This window comes from Homalodisca vitripennis, unplaced genomic scaffold (assembly GCF_021130785.1).
Source record: "Homalodisca vitripennis isolate AUS2020 unplaced genomic scaffold, UT_GWSS_2.1 ScUCBcl_1860;HRSCAF=6006, whole genome shotgun sequence".
NCBI classification, from domain to species: Eukaryota; Metazoa; Arthropoda; class Insecta; order Hemiptera; family Cicadellidae; genus Homalodisca; species Homalodisca vitripennis.
In genome coordinates this window covers 43755-65780 of record NW_025778007.1, presented here as the reverse complement: position 1 = coordinate 65780, position 22026 = coordinate 43755, and the positions used below count along the sequence as shown (strand labels likewise).

Below are 22026 nucleotides of genomic sequence, written 5' to 3'. Positions count from 1 at the left end.
AAATAAACAATTTTTTTGAAACAAAAATAATATTTACAACATGTAAAAAACAGAACGTATCTTAATTGCAATTAAGCTGTCCGAGCAAGAGCAGGTTTAGTCGGATATCACAGTGCACAATATTCTTGTTAAATTAATAACATATGAAGGGGTCAGAAGCCAAGGGGTACAAGTGACTCTTTTTGAGTTTTGAGAAAACAAGGTTTAAAGTTTAAGTTATATAATCAAATCCAGGTACAAATATGTTCAGTAAATTTAGCACATTATTTTTTACTGGTATTTCAAAATGCTAAAAAACCTATTTTTATATTGGTTTGAATTTTCCTCTTTATGATATGGGCTACTATCTGATAAGAGGTGCCACTTGTATCCCTTGGCTTCCAAGTGGAGTTAGGAAAAAATTAAGAACACAGGCTTTTATGTCAATTGAAAACCACATTTTATTACAAAGAGTAAGCTCCTATCTTAAATATTTAGTCAGAATCACTGTCAAAAAAGTTTTCCAATTCAATGTTGTCTTCTTCATGATGAGGGTGTTCCTCACAAGGTTGATCTTCTCTTGATTGGCCCTGTCTTGTTAAAGTATTCCCTTGGTAGTCTAGAGATCTGTAAAATTTGTGGTGAACCGGAGGTACAAATTGCAGCAGATCAAGAAGATCCTTGTACTTAGATGCCTTTATTTTCTTTTTGTTTGTTTTTGGAGGCAAAGGTGGCAGTTGGGTCGGAATCCTTCCTGGGTTCTTAGCGATCATGCTATATTCTGAAAACGGTAAGTCTTTATTGAAAGTAGTTTTGTAGAACAAAGTCCAAGGATGATTTTTTCTAAATTGTAACCACTGCATCTTACTGATACCCTTCACAGATTTAACATAGAACTTGTGAATGGCTTCCAGGGAAACAAAATCTTCATCTGACATCTTTTTTACCATGAACTTTTTACTTGCTCCGGCAATAATCTCCATCCAATCGTCAGGAACATAAACGCCCCTCTTCGTGTTCCTCTTTATATTTTCAATCTTCCCAAAGTCCCTGTCACAGTGGTTGTAAGAATGCCCAGTAAGCAGAAACTTCAAATCAATGGTCTCAATGTTAGTTGTATTAACAACGTGAAGCCAGAACTTTACTGTGATGTGACTCTTGTTCTGGCCCCCACAATTGTCGCTAAAAGCTGTCAAGTGGGTTACAGTTGGAGGAAATGATTTTATATACTGCAACAAACAAGAGACAATTTCTTCGCACCCTCTAGAAGCTTGTGCTTCATGCCACATGAACATGAACGCATTACCTGTACAGATATCATGGACGTTGAAATTATAGGTCCAAAGTTGACGAGAGTAGTAAATTCTAGTACAAGTTAGTATTGGGGTTGGCAACATTTTTTGGAGGTCAAAACATATCGCAACATGGGTTGGGTCATCTTTTACCTCCTTTTTCACATGTTCCATTTCAGTTTTAGCACTCTCAGCTTGACGGAGGTGAAATTCTTTAGCTGTAGTAGCAGCTACCTTTGCTTCTTTATCTCCATGTTCGATGGTGTTTTGCAACTTATCACACGTATTGCAAGTGTCTGTGTGTGGTCGATGGAAAGTAAGGTTGAAACAAGTGTTGAAAATGTGTCTGTAATAAGATACAGTAGTAGGTTCTACGCCCCGATCTTCACAGAAAAGCTTGTAACATTCATACATCTTTTTTATGTTAAGGTTACTGTCAAGATATTTCCTGTTCGGATTTTGATGTCGAGAATAGTGACTGGAGTATCTTGGAAACATTGCAATATGCTCCTTGACCAAGTCAGTTTTTTCCTGCACAATTTTGTTGGTAGGAACTTTACGCCCTCTTTTGTCTCGAGGTGGAATACCTGTTTTAGATATGTGTTTCTTAGAAGCAACATTAGTAATTCGCTTGTTGGACAAATCAAGAGTCTTTAAAAAGAACTCTTTACAAACTCTGACATTTCCTAGATTATATTGACAAGAAAAGGATTTCCCACGCACTGCACCATCTTTCTTTTTATTAGGCGCCCCTATATTAACAGCCGAGTTCAAATAAGAAGATTGTAGTTCCCAGCTTCCCAAAGACCAATAACTGTTAAAAAATTCTTGTCTCTTTTCCTCATCAATTTTTTCATTACATTTGTAACGACATTGATGGTTGTACGGCTTAAGCTCCTTTCTTTGGTGTACTTTACCTTTGCGGTCAGTGTATTCGTGCCCCGAATTGCGAAGTATAGAAGATTTTTTCCTTTTCCATGACTCAATTCGTCGAGTCCTTTTTCTTCCAGGGTGCTTGGTGCGCTTAGGAGGGGGTTCTTCTTCGTCCATCTGCTGTTCTTCTCCCTCTGTTCTCTGGACCTGTTCTGTGACTCCACCTAAAAATAAAAAAAAAAGTATAGCAGACACCGAGGTAGTAGGAGAATCAGTAGGAGGCGTATCGTATGTCTGTCATTTGTCTGTCTTGCAGTGTCTTAGCGACTCGAAATACACCTGTGGAAACTGTGTTTATTTTGAACAGCTTGTTCTAAACTGCTGTAATAGGTCTATTGGAAATTCTTTAAAATATTGTAATGTAGTATCCAACACTAGAAAAGGTTAATTGAGGCTCTCTAGATGATTGTATAGGCTTAACATGACATTTTTGTAGGGGGGACGTTATGCCTATAGATATGGGACTAAATGTTCATGGCCACTATCCTTAAGGGGGATATTCAGCCCTTATTGTATGGTAACAAGATTATAACCTTGTAATTCAACCCTCAACCTTCATCCCATATGCCTCAAAATACCTATTATTTCCAAAGGAAAGATAAAATTAAGGATCTAGGCTCACCTTCATCGGAACTATCGCCTGAGTCCTCGTTGATCGGATTGAAGTCAGGATCGTTATCACTGTCATCTGGAAATAAAACTATGTATGTAGTAAATATTAAATCACTGTTTTAAAACAAAAACATTACACTTAAACACTGACTCTTTAATAATGAAACATAACCTAAAAACTGCAATGGAAAGTTTTCATATTTTAAAGGAATTGTAGAGGCAAATTATTACATTAACAATAATCACATATTTTGGAAACTATCAAGAATCAATTGAACTTATACACTTACCTCCAAAAATACTTGGAATACTGTCTTCGGACATTCTCTGCGGTTACACTGAATGAACAATACAGTAAACAAAACACATTCCTGAACAAAATGTCTGTACCTGTTAGAGGCCAAGGGATACAAGTGCTTGTACCCCTTGGCCTCTAACTAAAACAGCTGATGCTGAAAGTAGTTTTTCATTTTGCCGCTAGATCTCAGCATTTAACAGAGTTTTACTTATACCTGTTGGCCACAAACATTTTTAATACACTCAGGATATGGCTTCTGCAGTTAACTCAGAAAAAACCATAAAGTCACTTGTACCCCTTGGCTTCTGACCCCTTCATATATTAATTAATTATTACGTAACACTAAATTGCACTTTTTAAGCAAGGAAGGGACAAGAAAAGGCATAGGTGTTCATAGTGTGTCTTAAAACACTGAAACCTTTTTATCTACCAGTATTTAATCACATTTCACCCATACACAATTTTTACTCGTGTCCGAGGATTTTAATTTTTCCTTCAGTAGTTTTTTTCATTTGACTTGAAATCCATTTACACTGTTTATGCAGCAAAACTTTGAACAAATGTTTAAGCACAAATGTTGAGTTTTCTTTACACTGTACGCATGAAATGGCATCGCATGAGATGACTTTGTCAGTTGCTTTCATGAGTCTTTTTTATGAGCCACTTTCTTAAATAACTTTTTGTAGGTTTTGATGGCAATCTCAACAACATACATTAAGTTGACTGAGGGAGCTAAAAGTCCACTTGAGTCAGTCACTTTCACGTTTGAAAAAGTTCTGTTCAGAATTAGAAGTTCTTTGTGACTTGACAGCTTAGATTGTTTGTCGCACATTTTGCTTAAACACTGTTCACATTTAAACTTTCTATGATATGTGTGGGCCAAATAACCTGCAAAATATACTGTAGAACATTCTTCTAAGGTAACAATACTGAAATCGTCCGAATTGAGGATCATTTGACTTTGGAAATCATTTGCTGATGCTTCGTCTTCTTCAGACGAATTTGATGAATCTGAAAGCGGTGTTGCTTCCTTACTCTGGACTGTGACGTCTTCCCACCTGTTGCCTAGGTCTAGAAGTGCATCATAGTCAGGATTATATGATGTGGTTTTGGGTGGTTCTAGGAATTGCTGAATAGTGAGTATACGCATTGTACCTCTAAGTACTCGGACACTTGGATTTCGATTCCACCCACCCCTTTGTCTGATTGAAGAAAATAAATTTTCAAGTGGGTCTTGGTTTAGTCTTGATGTAAGTATGTATTTACAGCCTTCTGATGATAAAAGTTCAGTGTATGCGCGGATTGTTAGTATGAAGCCATCGAAACAGGGTGGTCTTGAAACTTTGGGACTTAATTTCTTAAGGTTGGTAAACAGGTCCAAGGCGTTGGCAAAAAGGGCATTTATATGGCTGTTACTTGAGCTTAATGCACAAGAGTCTGGATTTTTAGAATGGTGTGTTCTGCTGTTCATTGCATCAAATAAAGAATTTATTTGATTCAGAAAAGAGGACGTATCCAAAGCCGTATCGCTTTTTAGCTGGCCAATTTCGGTAACAGTTTTTAATGCCGCTGCTGTCGTGTGGCTGAATATCTGAGTTGCAAGAGAAACAGAGAGTTTTTGAAAGGGGTTTGGCCAGATATGTGCTGGTGTTAGTTGAGGAGCTGCTCTTGTACTTTCACTTTTGCTATCAATATCAAATAATTGTCTTATATCGGAAAATGAAATGGTCCGACCATCATAGACAAAGTCGTGGGTCAACAGATTGTTCCTAAGGGACTTCAAAAGATGAGGTGGATCAAAAAGTGCAACAACTTTTTGTCCACGACTTGTATAAAAATATGGTTTGTCAACAAATACACCTAAAGTCTTGTAGGCTTTGACATTTGTTGTTGACTGGTCACATACCATAGCTTTAACATTGAGGCCTGCATCTGTTATGTTATTGATGCATTCTTCGATTATAAGCCTTGTCTGACTACCCATCAGGCCTTTATCGGAAACAAAGTAACCAATTGGGAGTTTCCATTGATAAAACAATCCCCTAACCATAAAAACAGTTGCTTCCTTTGCAATCCTTTTGTGTCGACCAAGACTACCTATGTCTTCATAGCCTTCAATTAGGTCGTATTGTGGTGAATATTCTAAACATTTCTTTATAGACATTTCGTCGAACATCAAAACACATGCTTTTTCCAAAGTATTCATACTGTTTGATTTTAATTTAATTTGTTCCATTAGTGCTCTATTAAATCCTGTCATGAAGCATTTTTTTGTCGATATCCATATCCTTATTGTTGATTCTGCTGGCAAAATCAAACACTTTCGTAAATAGGTATACGTAGATGGAGATCTCAGGAACAAAGCGGTAGCAAATTTTTTTTCGTCGGAACTCCAATGCATGTTCTTTTTATGAATTTGCATTCTAAACAATATTTCGGCTTCTTTGGATTTGAATTTCAAACCTCCAAGCCTGCTGAACTTTAATAATTGGCATTTTAATCTTGAAATCTTGGCTCTTTTAGATGCCAAGTTTTTAGTTTGTGAGTTTATTTTAGACAGAAGCTTGTTTTTAGTTGGTGACTGAAATAAGGCTCTCTTAATCTTAGAAAGACATTGTCTTGCAGGTGATGCACTTTCTATCCATCCATGAACAGACGGCGAAACAGTTTCAACATTGAAGCTGGCTGAAGAGGTGCTCACGGTCGGAGATGGATGTTCTGTTAGAGACCTTCCGAGATATCTTCTAGGTGACTCTGCAGTACGTTTCACACGAGGAGAAGGAGAAGTTTGATGTGAAGGACCTGGAGTTGGCTCTTTTTCCTCTGAAGAATACTGTATAGGTACAGCATTATGGACGAGTCGACCACTAGGTAGAATGTCACATTGTCGGAAATGCCTCTCACATAGCAGCTTCTTCTTCATCGATAACGGCGACAGTCCAATAAGATCTGGATTTCCTAGAATAAATTAATTTTTAATATAAATCTTATAATTTGATGTTAGGTCAAGGAATTCCAGTGTTCATTTCATCTGTGAATAAAAGCCGGCGCTTAATGGAAAAATTAAACTTCTGAACATCACACGTGTTCACACAAATATAGTGTAAGCATATATTATAAATGACTAATATCCTGTTATAACAATTTAATTCTTACCTGTTTTCTGAATCCATATTTCACTATTTTCTCGTGGAAACCTAAACATCTTTAACCCTTTCACTTTAAACCTACTGTTAGAACAGTTTTTGTACGAACACCTAGTACCCGACATTTTCAACTAACAAATATAACTAACTGAACATCACACGTGTTCACACAAATATAGTGTAAGCATATATTATAAATGACTAATATCCTGTTATAACAATTTAATTCTTACCTGTTTTCTGAATCCATATATCACTATTTTCTCGTGGAAACCTAAACATCTTTAACCCTTTCACTTTAAACCTACTGTTAGAACAGTTTTTTGTACGAACACCTAGTACCCGACATTTTCAACTAACAAATATAACTAACTGAACATCACACGTGTTCACACAAATATAGTGTAAGCATATATTATAAATGACTAATATCCTGTTATAACAATTTAATTCTTACCTGTTTTCTGAATCCATATATCACTATTTTCTCGTGGAAACCTAAACATCTTTAACCCTTTCACTTTAAACCTACTGTTAGAACAGTTTTTGTACGAACACCTAGTACCCGACATTTTCAACTAACAAATATAACTAACTGAACATCACACGTGTTCACACAAATATAGTGTAAGCATATATTATAAATGACTAATATCCTGTTATAACAATTTAATTCTTACCTGTTTTCTGAATCCATATATCACTATTTTCTCGTGGAAACCTAAACATCTTTAACCCTTTCACTTTAAACCTACTGTTAGAACAGTTTTTGTACGAACACCTAGTACCCGACATTTTCAACTAACAAATATAACTAACTGAACATCACACGTGTTCACACAAATATAGTGTAAGCATATATTATAAATGACTAATATCCTGTTATAACAATTTAATTCTTACCTGTTTTCTGAATCCATATTTCACTATTTTCTCGTGGAAACCTAAACATCTTTAACCCTTTCACTTTAAACCTACTGTTAGAACAGTTTTTGTACGAACACCTAGTACCCGACATTTTCAACTTAACAAATACAACGCAGTAGCAGATCTTGAGTCAGTGGGAGGGTATCAGTACAGAGCGGGTGAGAGGTGGGGAAGTGAAGTGAGCCGCGCCAGCAGTAGAACGTGATCAGTAGGAGTGTGTCTGGTTTACAGCGGGTGAGTGGAGGGGATGCGAGCCGCGCCGCGCCGTTGAATTAGCAACAGTGGGACAAGAGAACTCGTGGCGGTACACCTAGCGCTCCACACGGCGCTCGCTGAAACTAAAGTCCAAATGTCTGTATAGAAACGTATCCATTGTCTGTGGTGGGACGGTGGGAGCTAGATTAATAGTCGTATCTTCCAGCACTTGTGCATAACGTCGGCTTATCGAGCAAAGGTCGTAACTCCAAAATATAAAATGTTACAGTAGAAACAAAAAACTGTTTCCACAGCAACCAAGTTGCTTCTGAAAAATATTTTGTTGCATTTTATTAATTAATTGTTTTACTGAATGAGTTGTTACAGTCCTTTTAAAAAAAGTGTATTAAATTAAGAATTATTTTATGGAGTTACGTTAAGTTCTATCCCATTATTGGAGTTAAGACTTTTTCTTATCACATGTGACTGTATTGGTTGGAATGGTGTGAAGATTTGGTTTCAACTTAATAATAACTCGAATATTATTTTTACAATTTATTAAGGTAAATAGCAATATAATATAACACTCATCAGGTAAAAAAATGAGAAAATCAACTTTTTGTTGTTATACATCCAAGGTAAAGTCTCTTCTTGTACATCCAAGGTAAGTTATCGTAAAATGAGTGGTAGTCAACTGGAATGGTACTTTTCAAACTTTGCAAATCTTCTAACTTTTTTTTGTATTTTTATTCTTTCCTTGTACAATTCTGGGATATCTTGTGTGGGTTGGATTGCACTCAGTGATCGAATCGGTAGATCACTCCAGTCATCCTTGAACCGAAGCTTGTACTTTATTCCTTGTGCATTATACTTGATTGCACGAAGGTCAGTGACACATGGATCTCCCACTCTTTTACCAGGCCTTATAGACTTAAAATATTTCAAAGATTCAAAATTCCTAAAAAATTCATGATCAAGATAAGTTACTGAGTAAGGTTTAGGGGTTTTGCGAGTTTTTTTCATAGCAATTACATAATCAGCAGGGACATTGAAAGTTTTATTTTTTATTTGCCGCTCAATTTGGTAGTGGACTGAATCGGCCTCCATTTGGGTATGGCCTTTTTTTAAAATATTTTTTCACAATAGTAATGTTTTTAATTTTTGCTAAATTGAAAAGAGCATTCGACAGGATGGCATTGCGGTTTTGGTAACAACAACCATCGCTATAGTGAATCAATGTTTCGTCTACAGGCATCTCGCTACAATGCTTATCAACCATATCGCAGATGATAGAAGAAAATTCATTAGCTGACAATCCCTCTTCTGACTCATTCCATACATAGCGGAATACGTCTTTTGATTTTAAGTTAAAAAAAGCTAGATTATGGACTGCTAACTTCGTTTTATAGTATAAACTAGAAACATTTGACTTAGGGCACAGTAATACACTTTGTAAATCCATTGTAAACACCAAGTTTCTTTCACTTTCTTTATCATTCTCTTTTTCTTTCCGTGCTTCATCTTTCTTTTTACGATGAGTATTGTATACTTCCTCCACAATGTTACCAGTACGATATCCAACACATACATCACACTCATCTTTTTTGGGTCTAAACAAACTTAATTTTTTTCTGGAGAATGTGTTAAGAAAAACATTGTTGGATAACGGTTTTATGTTTTATTCTTCTGACCATCTGCAGTACTCTCTGTATAAATCTTTTTTTGTTGACCAGTTAGGTTCTAAATATAACTTTGATGAACTCTTTCTGCAGTAATGTGCCTCCATTTTGGGCAAGCTGTCAAAAAAAACAGTCAGTGCATTATTGGAGTAACTAAAGAGGCTTTTTCTCGTTTGTGAGATCTTTTTGTATTTACTTTTACGTGTGTTATTATGCTCCTCATCAATATCACCTCCATCCACCTGTTCATTGTTCACAGAACCTTCATCTTCTTCTGCGCTTGCTATCTTCCAGTTTCGAACAGATTTTTCAGATACTGATGGATTGTTAAGAAACATTGTTTTACAAACCCGTACTTTTCCAATTTTTGTCTCAAAAAGTAAATGAAGGAATTTTTTCTTCTACTTGTTTCTCCTTTACGATCTCTTGCTTGGATGGTAGGTTTGACCATAACAAATATGTTTAGATAAACTTTCTTCTCACCCCAATCCATTTCCAAAATTTTTCAAATACACCTCTTCTTTCATCTTCTGATATTTTATCACAATGAATTTTTGAACTGTCTTTTCGATTGCACTTGCACCGACCTTTCATCTTTTTCTCCTCTCTTGGAATTTTGTAATTCCATTTTCCATCTGTCTGTCTTTTTCCATGATTTACCTTTTTCTCTTGCAGATTTGTTTTTGTTAACTTCCCAGTCTTCTTCATTTACTACATCTACTCGTTTTCGTCTCGTTTTTTTTTTGTTTAGTAACATTCAGAATCTGTGGATTATTTTCAATTATTGCATCATTGGTTGGGTCAAAACCGGGATCGTTGCTTTCATTGTTGGTTTCCATGAAAATCTCTTCTTCATGATCTATCAATGTATTATTTTCACCAGGTGTATCGGTATAGTTATTTGGGTCAAAATTGGGTTCAATGTTGTTACTGTTGGTATCAATCAAAGTCTCTTCTTCGTGATTTGTCAACACATTATTTTCAACAGACACATTGGTGTTGCTATTTCGTTATTATATATACCTGTGCAAAATGAAAGAAGCATCCGGCTACTCAAGCATTAGGCCAAACTAACTGAGCAGCATTGCTCATAGCCAATTCAAAATCAGTCAAAATGACCTGCGGATTCCAATCAGGAATAAATTGTTTTAAAAATGTGAAAACACCTTGGTAGGCCTCCTGTGTCTTCCTCGTCATAAGCACAAAAGCTACCGGAAACAGCTGAAACACGAAGAATAGTTTGTTAGTTTTAGTAACTTCCTGGGTCATTAAGAGTTTTAATTACAATTGAAAATTTTTCTACATGATCTCTTTAATCGATGATAATATCTAGTTAATGGCGCGTTTCCACTGAGGCAACAATATGCGTCATGTAGCATGCTACAAGTGTCGTTCTGTTGCTATATGTGTACCGTGCGTCTTCATACTTTGTTGCAAGTAGTTTGTTGCCCAATAAATATGTCGCCAGTTGTCACTTGCTACTTGTCGCCGTTACTTGTAGCAAGACCCAGAACATTTCAAGTCGTGCAACATTTTTCTGTCAGTAGTGTGCGTCATGTCTTCAGAAGCAGTGATAGCTGCTGCTTATTAGATCCTTGCAAATGGCAGAAGAAGAAGTAGGAAGAAGCCTAGGTGGTTGATCAGAGATTTATTTGTTAAAAGCGGTGACAATCGCAAGGAATTTTTTGAACAACTCCTTTCAAATGATGGTAGTTTGTTTAAAAATTTCACACGTATGAATAGGCAGGATTTTGACTACTTAATCGAAAAGGTCAATCCTTATGTGAAAAAAGCAGTCACCAACTGTCGGGATGCGATACCGGTTCAAGTGCGAGTATTGTTGACTTTACGGTACCTAGCTACTGGTGATAGTTATGCATCTCCTGTTGTATTCTTATTTTGTCCTGTGCAGTTGTCACTGTACAGCGTAACATGTTTTCTTTGGTTAAGTCTAATGTGCTTATCAAGGCAAGAAGCTATCTCTTGGGAACCTCGGGAAGCGACTGTCTCATCCCACACATACATGTATGTTGGTTAGAGGCTACTTCATTTATTCCCAAGTATGGGAAATGGAAGAGCTTTTTGTAAATCAAAAGTAGCTATTAAGATCTCAACATTGTTTTTTTGATTTTTCTATATCATCTCTGAGACTTTGACGTGCAATTTCTGCATCTTGTAAGTGTTTCGAGTGTTTCATTTTGTAATCTAATTTTCTCATCTTCGACTGTTTCTATTCAAATCCTCTGTTTAAAACCCATCACAAATTCTGCAAGTATCTTTTCTTGTGGCATGAAAGTGCAAATTAAACTGCGTATTAAATACTAATCTGTAAAAATGCTCTTTGCGTCCTGGGTATGACGTTAAACTGCCTCTTCCCACCTAACCATTCCCTAATTCCTACCAAATCCCCCTCCAGGGTCTATAAGTACCCGTCCTCTGACCGTTCCAGTGCATGGCTCGCTGGGAGTGCTTAAGCCGGCACTAGATGCCCTATCTGGTGTCGGTGAGAGCTGATGTGAGCTTGTCTCTGCCGAGGCGTAGGTCATGTACTGGTTCAGAAGCCAGCCACTTCGGTCCTTGGTCAGGAAGTGTTCAGTAGGCAGGGGTGTCGGAGCCCCTGTTGCCACGTGCGAGTCCAAGTTGTGCGCGTATTCCCGACTTGGTAATCGATGGAAACCGGGCCTCGGGGAACTGAGGTAGGGTTGTCCCCCAAGCTACGGTTTGTGGGACACCCGAGGGCATGCCCGCTCCCGGTGAATCGGCCCGCACTACTAAACACGATGCGCTGGTGACCTTATCTATGGAAACTCAAACCACCCCACCCTTAGGGCAAGAATTCGGAGTAAGAGATCCTAATGATCCAGAGAAAAAGCGACAGTTGTCGGATTCTGAAAATGAATCATACATAAAACAAAGGAAAGTGGAAGAAAAAGTAAACGCAGAAAATATGAACGTTCCAACTCCACTATACCTAATCGTTAGCCATAAGGATGAGGGCAAAACTCTAACGAAGGTTAGTCCTTTCTTAATAAACAAAGCTTTAGTTTCCTCAGGCGGTCAGCCTAAATCTGTAAGCAAACTGAGAAATGGAACTATCTTGGTGGAGGCTGCAAACTACATCCAAGCCAGGAAGTTCCTTCAGATGACAAGCTTTTTTGATCAGGTGGAAGTCGTCGTTCAACCGCACTCCTTACTGAACACCTCCAAGGGGATCATCTTCTGCCGTGACCTGATGGAGTGTAGTGAGGAAGAACTCAAGGACGAGCTGCAGTGTGAAATGGTAACCAATGTGGTTAGGATGCTTCGGACGGAGAATGGGAAAAAGGTTCCTACTCCTGGTCTAATTCTGACCTTTGCTTTTCCCCAACCTCCAAAAACTATTAAGGCTGGGTACTTGTCCCTGACTGTACGGCCATACTTTAAAAATCCGCAGCGGTGTTTCCGTTGTCAGAGATTCGGGCACTCTACTAAGACGTGCTCGGGCCCTGAGACTTGTTCCCGTTGCGGCGATGAAGGCCACCAAGAGGAAGGTTGCAAGAACGACGTCAGATGCGTGAACTGTAAGGGCAAACACGCGGCCACTTCGAAGGAGTGTAGAGTTTACTTAGAGGAAAAGGAAGTATTGAAGATCGTTACTCTTAACAAACTCTCCTTTAACGAAGCCCGCAAAGAGTACAGGAGAAGAATCGCTCCAACCCCTAAAAAGGGAGTCTCATACTCCGAAGCTGCTTCAGCCCCAGTCCAATCCGCACAGTGCCCGTCATGTACCGCCTTGGAGGGTATGGTGCTCAATTTAACAGAGCAGGTTGCTGCTTTGGTTAAGCAGCTTGCAGCCGGTACCGGACAACATCCGTTGGCATCCACCAGTAATCCTTCCCAAGCAGTCCACACGCCCCATACAAAGTCCAGCACACAGATTCAAGCTCGCTCAACAGTTACTCCTACTTTCAGAGATAAGGTGCAACAAAATACGAAACCCGCATTATCTTTGGAAGAGAGGAAAAAACTCGCCGACAAACTAAAAAAGAACATACAAGCAAAATCAGAACATAGATCTAAATTCTTAGTGAAAAAGACTAATCCATCCTCGTCCAGATCCTCCCAATTATCACTTGATGATGATATGGTTGAGGACCCTTTGGATATACAGACAGAGTTCCAAACTGTTCAAGGTAACTTCCGTCCTGTATCTAAACAAAGAAAAAAAATTACGATGAACTAGCACAAAATAAAATATATAATATAATATAAAATGCTATTACAATGGAATATTAATGGTTTGAGAAGCCACTTTGAAGACTTCAAATTACTTCTAAAGAAAAAAAAAAAAACCTAAAGTTATTTGCCTACAAGAGACAAAATTGTCTCCTCATATTCGTTTCAAACAAAATGGTTATGACACCTTTCGCCTAGATCATCACCAACAAATTGCCTGTGGAGGTGTGGCTATTCTAGCAGATTCTTCTGTTAATGCTAGAGCCTTGAACATTGTCACAAACCTCCAGGCAGTAGCAGTATCAATCGATGTTCCGTTTAAATTAACCATCTGCTCCATATATATTCCACCTTCCCCTTTTGATTTATCTCTTGATGATCTACGTGATCTGTACAGCCAACTCCCTTCTCCTTTCTTGATGGTTGGTGATTTCAATGCACACCATCGCTCTTGGGGTTCCAGCCATTCTGATCGGAGGGGTAACATGGTTGCGGGATTGTGGGATGAAGTGGCAGCGGTCATTCTCAATGACGAGTCGGCCACTTACATGTGCCCTAGGACTGGCATATGGTCGGCAATCGACCTGTCAGTCTGCAGTCCGGTCGTGGCAACTCGAGTGCATTGGTCCGTACTTCCCGACCTGTCAGGGAGTGACCATGCGCCCATTGCCGTGGCTTTTCAATCCTTTCCGTCTTTGACAGGCAAGTGTCCCAGGTGGAAAATTAAGAGGGCTGACTGGAACGAGTACAAAAAGAACATAGTTTCTCAAACTACTAATATCGAATTAAACGACATAAATACAGCCACTGAATTATTTACATCTAATATTATAACATCCGCAGAGCGAAGCATTCCAAAATCCTCGGGTTCACCAAACAAACGCCAGGTTTCTTGGTGGTCTGAAGAATGTTCGGCGGCTCTAAAGGAACGTCGAAAATGTTTAAGACAATTCAACAGATCACCGAATGAAGAAAATTTAAGTAGGTACAGAAGAGCACGGGCAAAAGCAAGACAGGTTTTTAGACAAAGACGGCGGCAGTCCTGGCTGGACTACACAGATCAAATAAAACGTACTACTCCTGCATCTGATGTTTGGAGGAAGCTTCGATCTGTTTGCTGTAAGACCTCCCCACCTGCTCTTATTGCTCTGAAAAATGGTACCGATGTGGTAACTGATCCCTTGACAGTTTCTAATTTACTCGGCTCACATTTTGCGGAAATTTCAAAAACGTCATCTTACAATAGGAAGTTTCAAAATTTCAAAACAAATACAGAAAGACATGCTCTAAATTTAAATATTAATAACAACTCTCCTTTAAACCTTCCCTTTACCATTGATGAACTCGATTCATCACTAAAGGCGACATCAAATTCTGCTCCAGGTCCCGATAACATACATTATGCCATGTTGCGGAACCTGACGGAGGATGGAAAACAAGATCTTCTAAAATTATATAATAGAATATATTTAGAACACACATTCCCTAATTCTTGGCGTCGCTCACACATTATCGCTCTCCAAAAACCGGGCCAAGATAGAACTTCTCCAGGAAGCTATAGACCAATTTCGCTTACTAGCAGTCTCTGCAAAGTACTGGAAAGGATGGTCAACAGACGTCTTGTTTGGTTTCTGGAGAAAAATAATCTTCTTTCACCTTCCCAGTGCGGATTCCGACAAGGCCGGTCTACAAGTGACCATCTACTTGCCTTGGAATCGGCAATCCTGAATTCCTTTATTGAAAGAAAACAGTTGATCGCGGTATTCTTCGACATTTCCAAGGCTTATGACAAAGCTTGGAGAAGGGGGATATTAAATGCTTTAATATCTTGGGGTGTAGGGGGCCACATGGTTTCTTTCATACAGGGCTTCTTGTCGGAAAGAACCATACAGGTCAAACTTGGGACAACCATTTCCGATTCATTCACGCTGGAAAATGGTATTCCACAAGGTAGCGTTCTAAGCTGTACTCTGTTTGCCATTGCAATCAATAACATATCGTCTTGCGTTACCCCTCCTGTGCGCTGTTCTTTGTTTGTAGATGATTTCTCTATTTACATCTCTACAAAGAAGCTAGCGGTGGGGGAGAGAGCTTTACAGCTTACCATCAACAGGCTTGAGCAGTGGTGCGGAGTTACGGGTTTTTTCTTTTTCGCCACCTAAAACAAAAGCCATCGTTTTTCTCCAGAATGCGTACCGTTGAGCAGCCAACGCTCTCTTTGCTGGGTCAGACAATCACTACCTGTGACAATATCAGATTCCTGGGTCTCACATTTGATACCCGGCTAACTTGGGTGCCTCACCTGAAAGATCTAAAAAATCGATGCGTGAAGCGCTTGAACATACTGAGAGCTTTAAGCGGAACAAAATGGGGGGCTGACAGGACATGCATGCTCAGGTTCTACAAAGCCACCATCCGTTCCTGTCTAGATTATGGATGTCAAGCATATGGGTCCGCAAGACCCAGTGCTCTCAAAATGCTTGACCCAGTCCATAATTCTGCTTTAAGACTGGCCACTGGAGCTTTTCGATCTTCTCCTATTAACAGTCTTCTCGCAGAAACGGGAGAACACCCTCTTTCGCATAGACGACAACAACTGTCCCTAAACTATGTTCACGCTCTTTCAGGGAAGCCAGAAAACCCTGCGTTTGAACCGGTCCTGCGAAATCCACTCTATAATTCTTTCCTAGCGAGACCAAATCTTCCTTCACCCTTAGGCGTTAGGGCCAAATCCTACGCTTATGAAATAGGCCTAAACGATTACCAGTTTAAAGTCGTTCATCAATGTGATATCCCACCCTGGAGCGTCTCAATGCCAAAAATTATTTTAAATCTCTGTAGGTTTAAAAAACTCTCCACTCCAGAAACAGTCTACCAACAAGAATTCCGTCAAATACTAGGCAGCCTCGCACCTTGCGATGTTGTCTACACTGACGGGTCAAAGGAACGTTGTAGAACTGGATGTGCTTTCGTCACTGGGGTAAGACGATACGGATTTCGTCTCCCCAACGACTCTTCTATTTTCACGGCCGAATTAACAGCCATCCAAAAGGCCCTAAATATAACGTTTCCTATGACTAAAAAATTGGTTATCTGCAGCGACTCCCTTAGTGGTATACAAGCCATCAGCGACATGTTTTCAAAACACATCATCATCCGCGAAATATGGCACTCTTTGTCTTCCCTTCAGTCCGAAGGTGTTGCTGTCTTCCTTGTCTGGGTACCTGGACACATTGGAGTATCCGGAAACGAGCTGGCAGATAGAGGAGCTAAGGAAGCATTACAACTCCAGCCTTACACCGCACGGATGATTTCTTCCGACATTACCCCGGTAGTGAAGGCCAAACTGAAAGCCAAATGGAATAGCGATTGGCGGGCAGTCGTCAACAACAAGTTACGGCTTATTAAAGACTGCGTTGGACTCTGGGAAACAGCGAACCGCCTGAGTCGTCGTGAGGAGGTTGTGTTGTGTCGCCTGCGGCTAGGCCACACGCTTCTCACACATGGCTTCCTCATGAGTAGAGATGATCCTCCGGTCTGCGACACATGTGACACTGTCATTACTGTCAAACATGTGCTTGTTGACTGCCCTCGCTATTCGGCACATAGGCGCAACTCGAATCTGCCGGCTTCGTTGAACGATATTCTTTGTGACGACGAGACGGTAACTCAAAGATTGCTGTGTTTTCTGAATGCAACGTCGCTGATTAATAAAATATAATTTAAATTTTAAATTTATTTATTCAGATTATCTATTGTTGTTAATATTTATAAATTTTATTATTTATTTTATATATCATTATCTTGACAGCTGCCAAATTAGCCCCTTTACAGCTAACTTGGTGGCAGTAAATTGTGTTAAGTTTTTACAGTTTATTTAATTAATGTTATGTACCTTGTCCTTATTTATGTTCTATTTATCTTTTAGTCCTTATATAGGTTAAGACCTCTCTACAGTCTTTCCCTTGTCATATTTATTGTTATCTAGTTTTAAGTATAAATTATTTACTCACCTACTTGTCGTAATTCCTATTTTTGTTATATACAATGTAATCTGTATGCACCTAATTGACACTACCAGATACGAGTAGGTGTCAATTCTTTCTTGAGGGCAATGATAACCTCAGCGTTTTTTGCCCCTTATAAAAAAAAAAAAAAAAAAAAAAAAAAAAAAAAAAAAAAAAAAAATGCTCTTTTTCAGGCTTAGTTTGGTTTGTTGTACACCATTTCACGTAAGCTGCATACATCTTACTGACATTGAGTTCTGGATTTAGATAATATCTGTTTTAGATAATAGTTGTTCGTTTAGTGGCAGTACTAAAAAAGTACTTTTGAAAAAAAGAGTAAAAGGCAGTAAATGGCAATATACAGAGGAACAAATGACAAATGAATTTAATATAAAATGTATATATATATATATATACAGGGTTAATAAAAAGTCTGGAACCTCCGACTAATATTGTAAGGGCTCACACGAGAAAAACTAAATTCGCCACACATTTATGTTATATTATGAGGTACTTTTTGGGCACAATTACTGCTTCATTCACAAACCCAAAATGGGGAATTTTGGGGGCACCTCAAAAATTTTAAATGTAAAAAAAGCCCCATCAAGTGACCTGTCATTTTCAAGCCCCTGATAAAAGAAAACAAACAACGCAAACTAGAGGTCTCTATCTTAACCCAGTAAAAAATGACTGCTAATTGAAAATTTTATAAGCCAGGATAAACTACTTACAACATAGGAATAACTAACTTTTGGGGCAGCTAAAAACTGTCACTTTTAAGCACCACTCAGTTGATCTCTCATTTTTTAGGCATTCATAAAACGTACAAACTAGGAAAAGTGTAGAATTCTAATGAAACCCGTATTTTGTTATTGTTCCCTAATAAAGGAAAAGAAGGGATATTTAATAAGAATTTTATAACATCGTTATGTATACATTTTACCAGCGTCTTCTTATTGGAAATTCTAGATGCTTAATATGTGATCAAACATTGGAGTGTTTGATCACATATGAGTCGCCAAATGCCAAAACAAGCTAAATCCACTCTGCAAGTTTTTTAGATAAATGCCAAAAACTGATTGCTTTTCTCACATCCATTACATTTTTATGATTTTTGTTTAAAAAAAAAAAAGGTTAAAAAATTAGTTATATTGTTTTTAAAAATTGCTAAAAAATGGTACAAAAGTTATAATTACTGCAGCCGATTAAATATATGGCATAGCTTGTTTTTGGAACAGTAACTATGATTTAGCTGCTTTTGGAAACTTACTCTCCGCCATTTGCTTTTTAACTTTGGTTCCAAAACCAGTTAAATTGCGTTTACCATTCCAAAATAAGTTAAAAACAGAACCTTATATTATTAAATCCTTTTTTCTCAAAACATTGTAGCCTATATTGTTAGGTAAAGTTAGGTTAGGATTAATGAACACAATCGTATTCATTTTCAATACAAAACCATGAATTTATTTATCTACAGAGTTTATAAAATAAATGTGTCGTTTATTAAAAATATTTTCACTCAATCATAGGCTCATCCTCTTCATTTATTTCAAAATCATCATCATCATCTTCTTCGCCTTGATTGGTGGTAGGTAGCTGGAATAAGTCCTTGAAAAACTTCAACTTTGGCTCCCGTTGCCAGTCATTTCCATAGTGGAGATTTAGCAAGCATTTCACATCATTGATTTTTACTTGTTTCACTGGGTGTCCTTGTATCACTCTCAAAACTGCATTGTCAAAATTTTCCCCCCTTTTCATTACTGACTTACTCTCGCCGATTTCAAATACATAGTTTGCTTCTCCTTGTACCAGGATGGAGTTTGGATTACTTTTACTTCTTGAAAAGATAAATTTCTTGGCCTTTTGAAATTGAAAATGCCATTGTCCTGGTTTTTTTAGAACAGCATCGGTTAGAGTTTTCCAATCACTCACAGGGCAATCCGTCCCAAGTTTCACAACAGTACAGTGCTTTTCAATTATTTCAGTGTACTCATTGGGATTGTTGATTACACTCAGATCTTGAAATTTCCTTTCAAGTACTCCAAACACTCGTATCAGGGGGAATGAAAGAATGGCCGACTACCGGAAAGAGTAGTACAACTCTAGTAACATGTTTAGGTGCATCTTTCAGGAGCCAATGAGCAATCATACCGACAACAGTTGTGTTCTTGTTTTGGCCACCACAGCCGTCAGAGAAAAGTTTGACTGTGGTGACATTTTCCATGTTAGCGCTTGTTAACCTGTGGTAAACAGCAGATGCAATTTGACTGGACCCTTTTGCATACTGGTTTTCAGTCCAGAGGTAAGAAAAGGTGTTTTCTGAATTCAAGAGGACTTTAGAATGTCCCTCACAAATCACAAAATTATATAGATATAGCTGGCGCTTATAGTATGCGGCTTGGTCCGGTATTTTAGGAAGGACAAGATTTTTCTGACAATCATAGCTCAGAATAAGCTCTTTATCATTATTTTCTTGCAAAAGTTTGTAGAATTTGTCTGCACGGACTTTGTGGGCTTTTAGGTTTAGCTTTAGTGTTTCACGCTTGCCTGCATCTTTTTCTGTGGCTAGTTCACACTCAAGCCTTGTGCAGGTTGAACACTTATCAGTGTACGGAGCGTCAAAACCAATGTTAAAGTTCTCAGAAAAAACCAGCCTGAAAAAGTCATACTCACACTTTAATTCTTCAGTTGGATGCTGCTCAATATACATTTTCCACATTTTTGTAATGTTAAGCTCACTTGGAAGGTATTGCCTATGCTTGTTTTTCGCTCTGCAATAGTGTTTTTGTACTGGAATAAATGTTTTAATAAAAGATTTGATGCTGTCTTTCTTTATATTATATTTATCAACTTGGCGTGCTCCTCCACGAGTCTCCAAAGGTACGACGCCTGTTTCCAGGTACTTTTTGCAAATCAATTGCACTCGGTTTTTACTCTCTTGCACAATTGTAAGTAGTGCTGCCCGACATACTTTAACATTCTCAGTTTTGTTGTTCCTCATTTTAGGTAAGAAAAAGTCAGTACTTACATTTCTTTTTGATTTGATACCTTCTGGAAGACGAGTCCTTTTTGCTGAGGAAACAATGACGTGCTGAAGAATAAAATTCTTCTTTGATTGAAGGTCAGCGTCTTTATAGTATTGCTGATGTATCTTTCTAACATCCTGCAGGGAAAGTTCTGCGCAGCGGTACTTACTTTTGGCCGAATGTTTACAACTAGGCATCTGTGGAAATCCCTTCGGGCGGTGTCTAAAACAAAATAGGGATTATTAGTTCTCCTATACCTTTAAAAAAATACTAACCTGTAATAAAAAACAAATTATAGATCGCAAACGTTGTCAAAAACTGTTGTAGTTAAGTTAGGGCCTAAGCTGAATTACTTTAGGCTGGTTGAGATTAAGTAGTTTAGTTGCGGTTATAGGTTAGTTTAGTTGAGGTTAGGTTAGCTTAGTTGAGGTTAGGTTATTTTAGTTCAAATGAGTGTTAAGATTAGGCTAGTTTAGTTTTCTTTACCAAATGTTGTTAACTTACCTAGCAACTTTTGCAACAGTTTTCTTCCATGCTCTTTCGTTTTTCTTCCTTTTCTTTGCCAAAGGGCCAGGCATCTCTTCTACCAACTCTACTTGTTCCACATTTTGTGGAGTTTCCACTGTTATGTCCATTATATTGACATTTTCTTGTTGAACAATTACAACTTCAGCATTTATAATATCAATACCAACGCCTTCACTACCTTCTAAAATACCTCCTGTATGTTCAGCCTCCATGTTTATGACACACAACAAATCAGGAGCTTTTAAAATAATGTTAAATAATTGAGTGCTATTGCTTCTTATAACACTATTTTAGCCTTTGAAATTTAAAATTAGCCAACAAAATAAACAATTAATTCAGAAGGAAAATGATCAGCATTCCCTATAGGAAAAGTCTTTTGGGATTTAACTTATTTTGACACAGAAACATGAAACATTGTAAGTTATTGTAGTTTGATATAGCTGGTTTTGGAACATTGTCATCTGTGCAGATATGACTGTTTTTGGAACCGAATGGCTATAGGATATAACTGATTTTGGAACAACCTTCACTTTTAAATATTAATTTTAAACAGTTTTTAACTGGTTTTGGAACATTTTGAAGTGACAAATCTGTAGCCTAGGTAATACAGAACTCAATGTCATCAATATCTCAACTTTTTTAAATTTTGGATTTAGCCTGTTTTGGCATTTGGCGACTCATATTAAGCATCGTTATGTATTTTTTAAGCAGATACTCTGTCATTACTTACCAGCTTAACGTTTCACAAGAAGTGTTCAAATTGCTTCCCCTCAGCGGCTTGACAATGCGCTAGTGTGGTGTAAACATGTGATGCAACTCGCTGCAATGTTAGTTTGAGGAATCCCATGTATTTCCTGTACAACTCGATTTCTCAGATCATCAATATCTCGTGGCTTTGTTTTGTACACTCTGTCTTTGACATAACCCCACATGAAGTAGTCGAGTGGTGACAGGTCTGGTGATCTGGCGGGCCACTCAATAAACCCACGTCTACCTATCCATCGATTTGGGAAAACATTATCCAAGTAGTGGCGGACTTGCCGGCTATAATGTAGAGGTGCTCCGTTTTGTTGGAACCAAACTTGTTCAACATTCATCTCTGGATACCTGGATTGCTGGAATTATTTGTTGTTGGAGCATACCTAAGTACACATCACCAGTAAGGTTCCCTTCAATGAAAAATGGTCCA

General features: G+C 38.1%; 2 protein-coding genes across 2 annotated transcripts; both read right to left on the bottom strand.

Annotated features, from left to right (window-relative positions):
* Nucleotides 1-415: 415 nt before the first annotated feature.
* LOC124371715 lies at nt 416-2996 on the bottom strand. Its single transcript, XM_046830049.1, has 2 exons — nt 2827-2996; nt 416-2368 (listed from the first exon to the last, which is right to left on the bottom strand). Exon 2 carries the CDS (start codon nt 2319-2321, stop codon nt 474-476), a length of 1848 nt encoding a protein of 615 aa, XP_046686005.1. The 5' UTR covers nt 2322-2368; nt 2827-2996; the 3' UTR covers nt 416-473.
* On the bottom strand, nt 2416-21178 carry LOC124371718. The gene is made up of 5 exons (XM_046830051.1): nt 20814-21178; nt 20218-20531; nt 5878-6072; nt 2827-2892; nt 2416-2483 (listed from the first exon to the last, which is right to left on the bottom strand). The coding sequence occupies exons 1-5, from the start codon at nt 21047-21049 to the stop codon at nt 2416-2418; spliced, it is 879 nt and encodes a 292-aa protein (XP_046686007.1). The 5' UTR covers nt 21050-21178.
* Nucleotides 21179-22026: the final 848 nt, after the last annotated feature.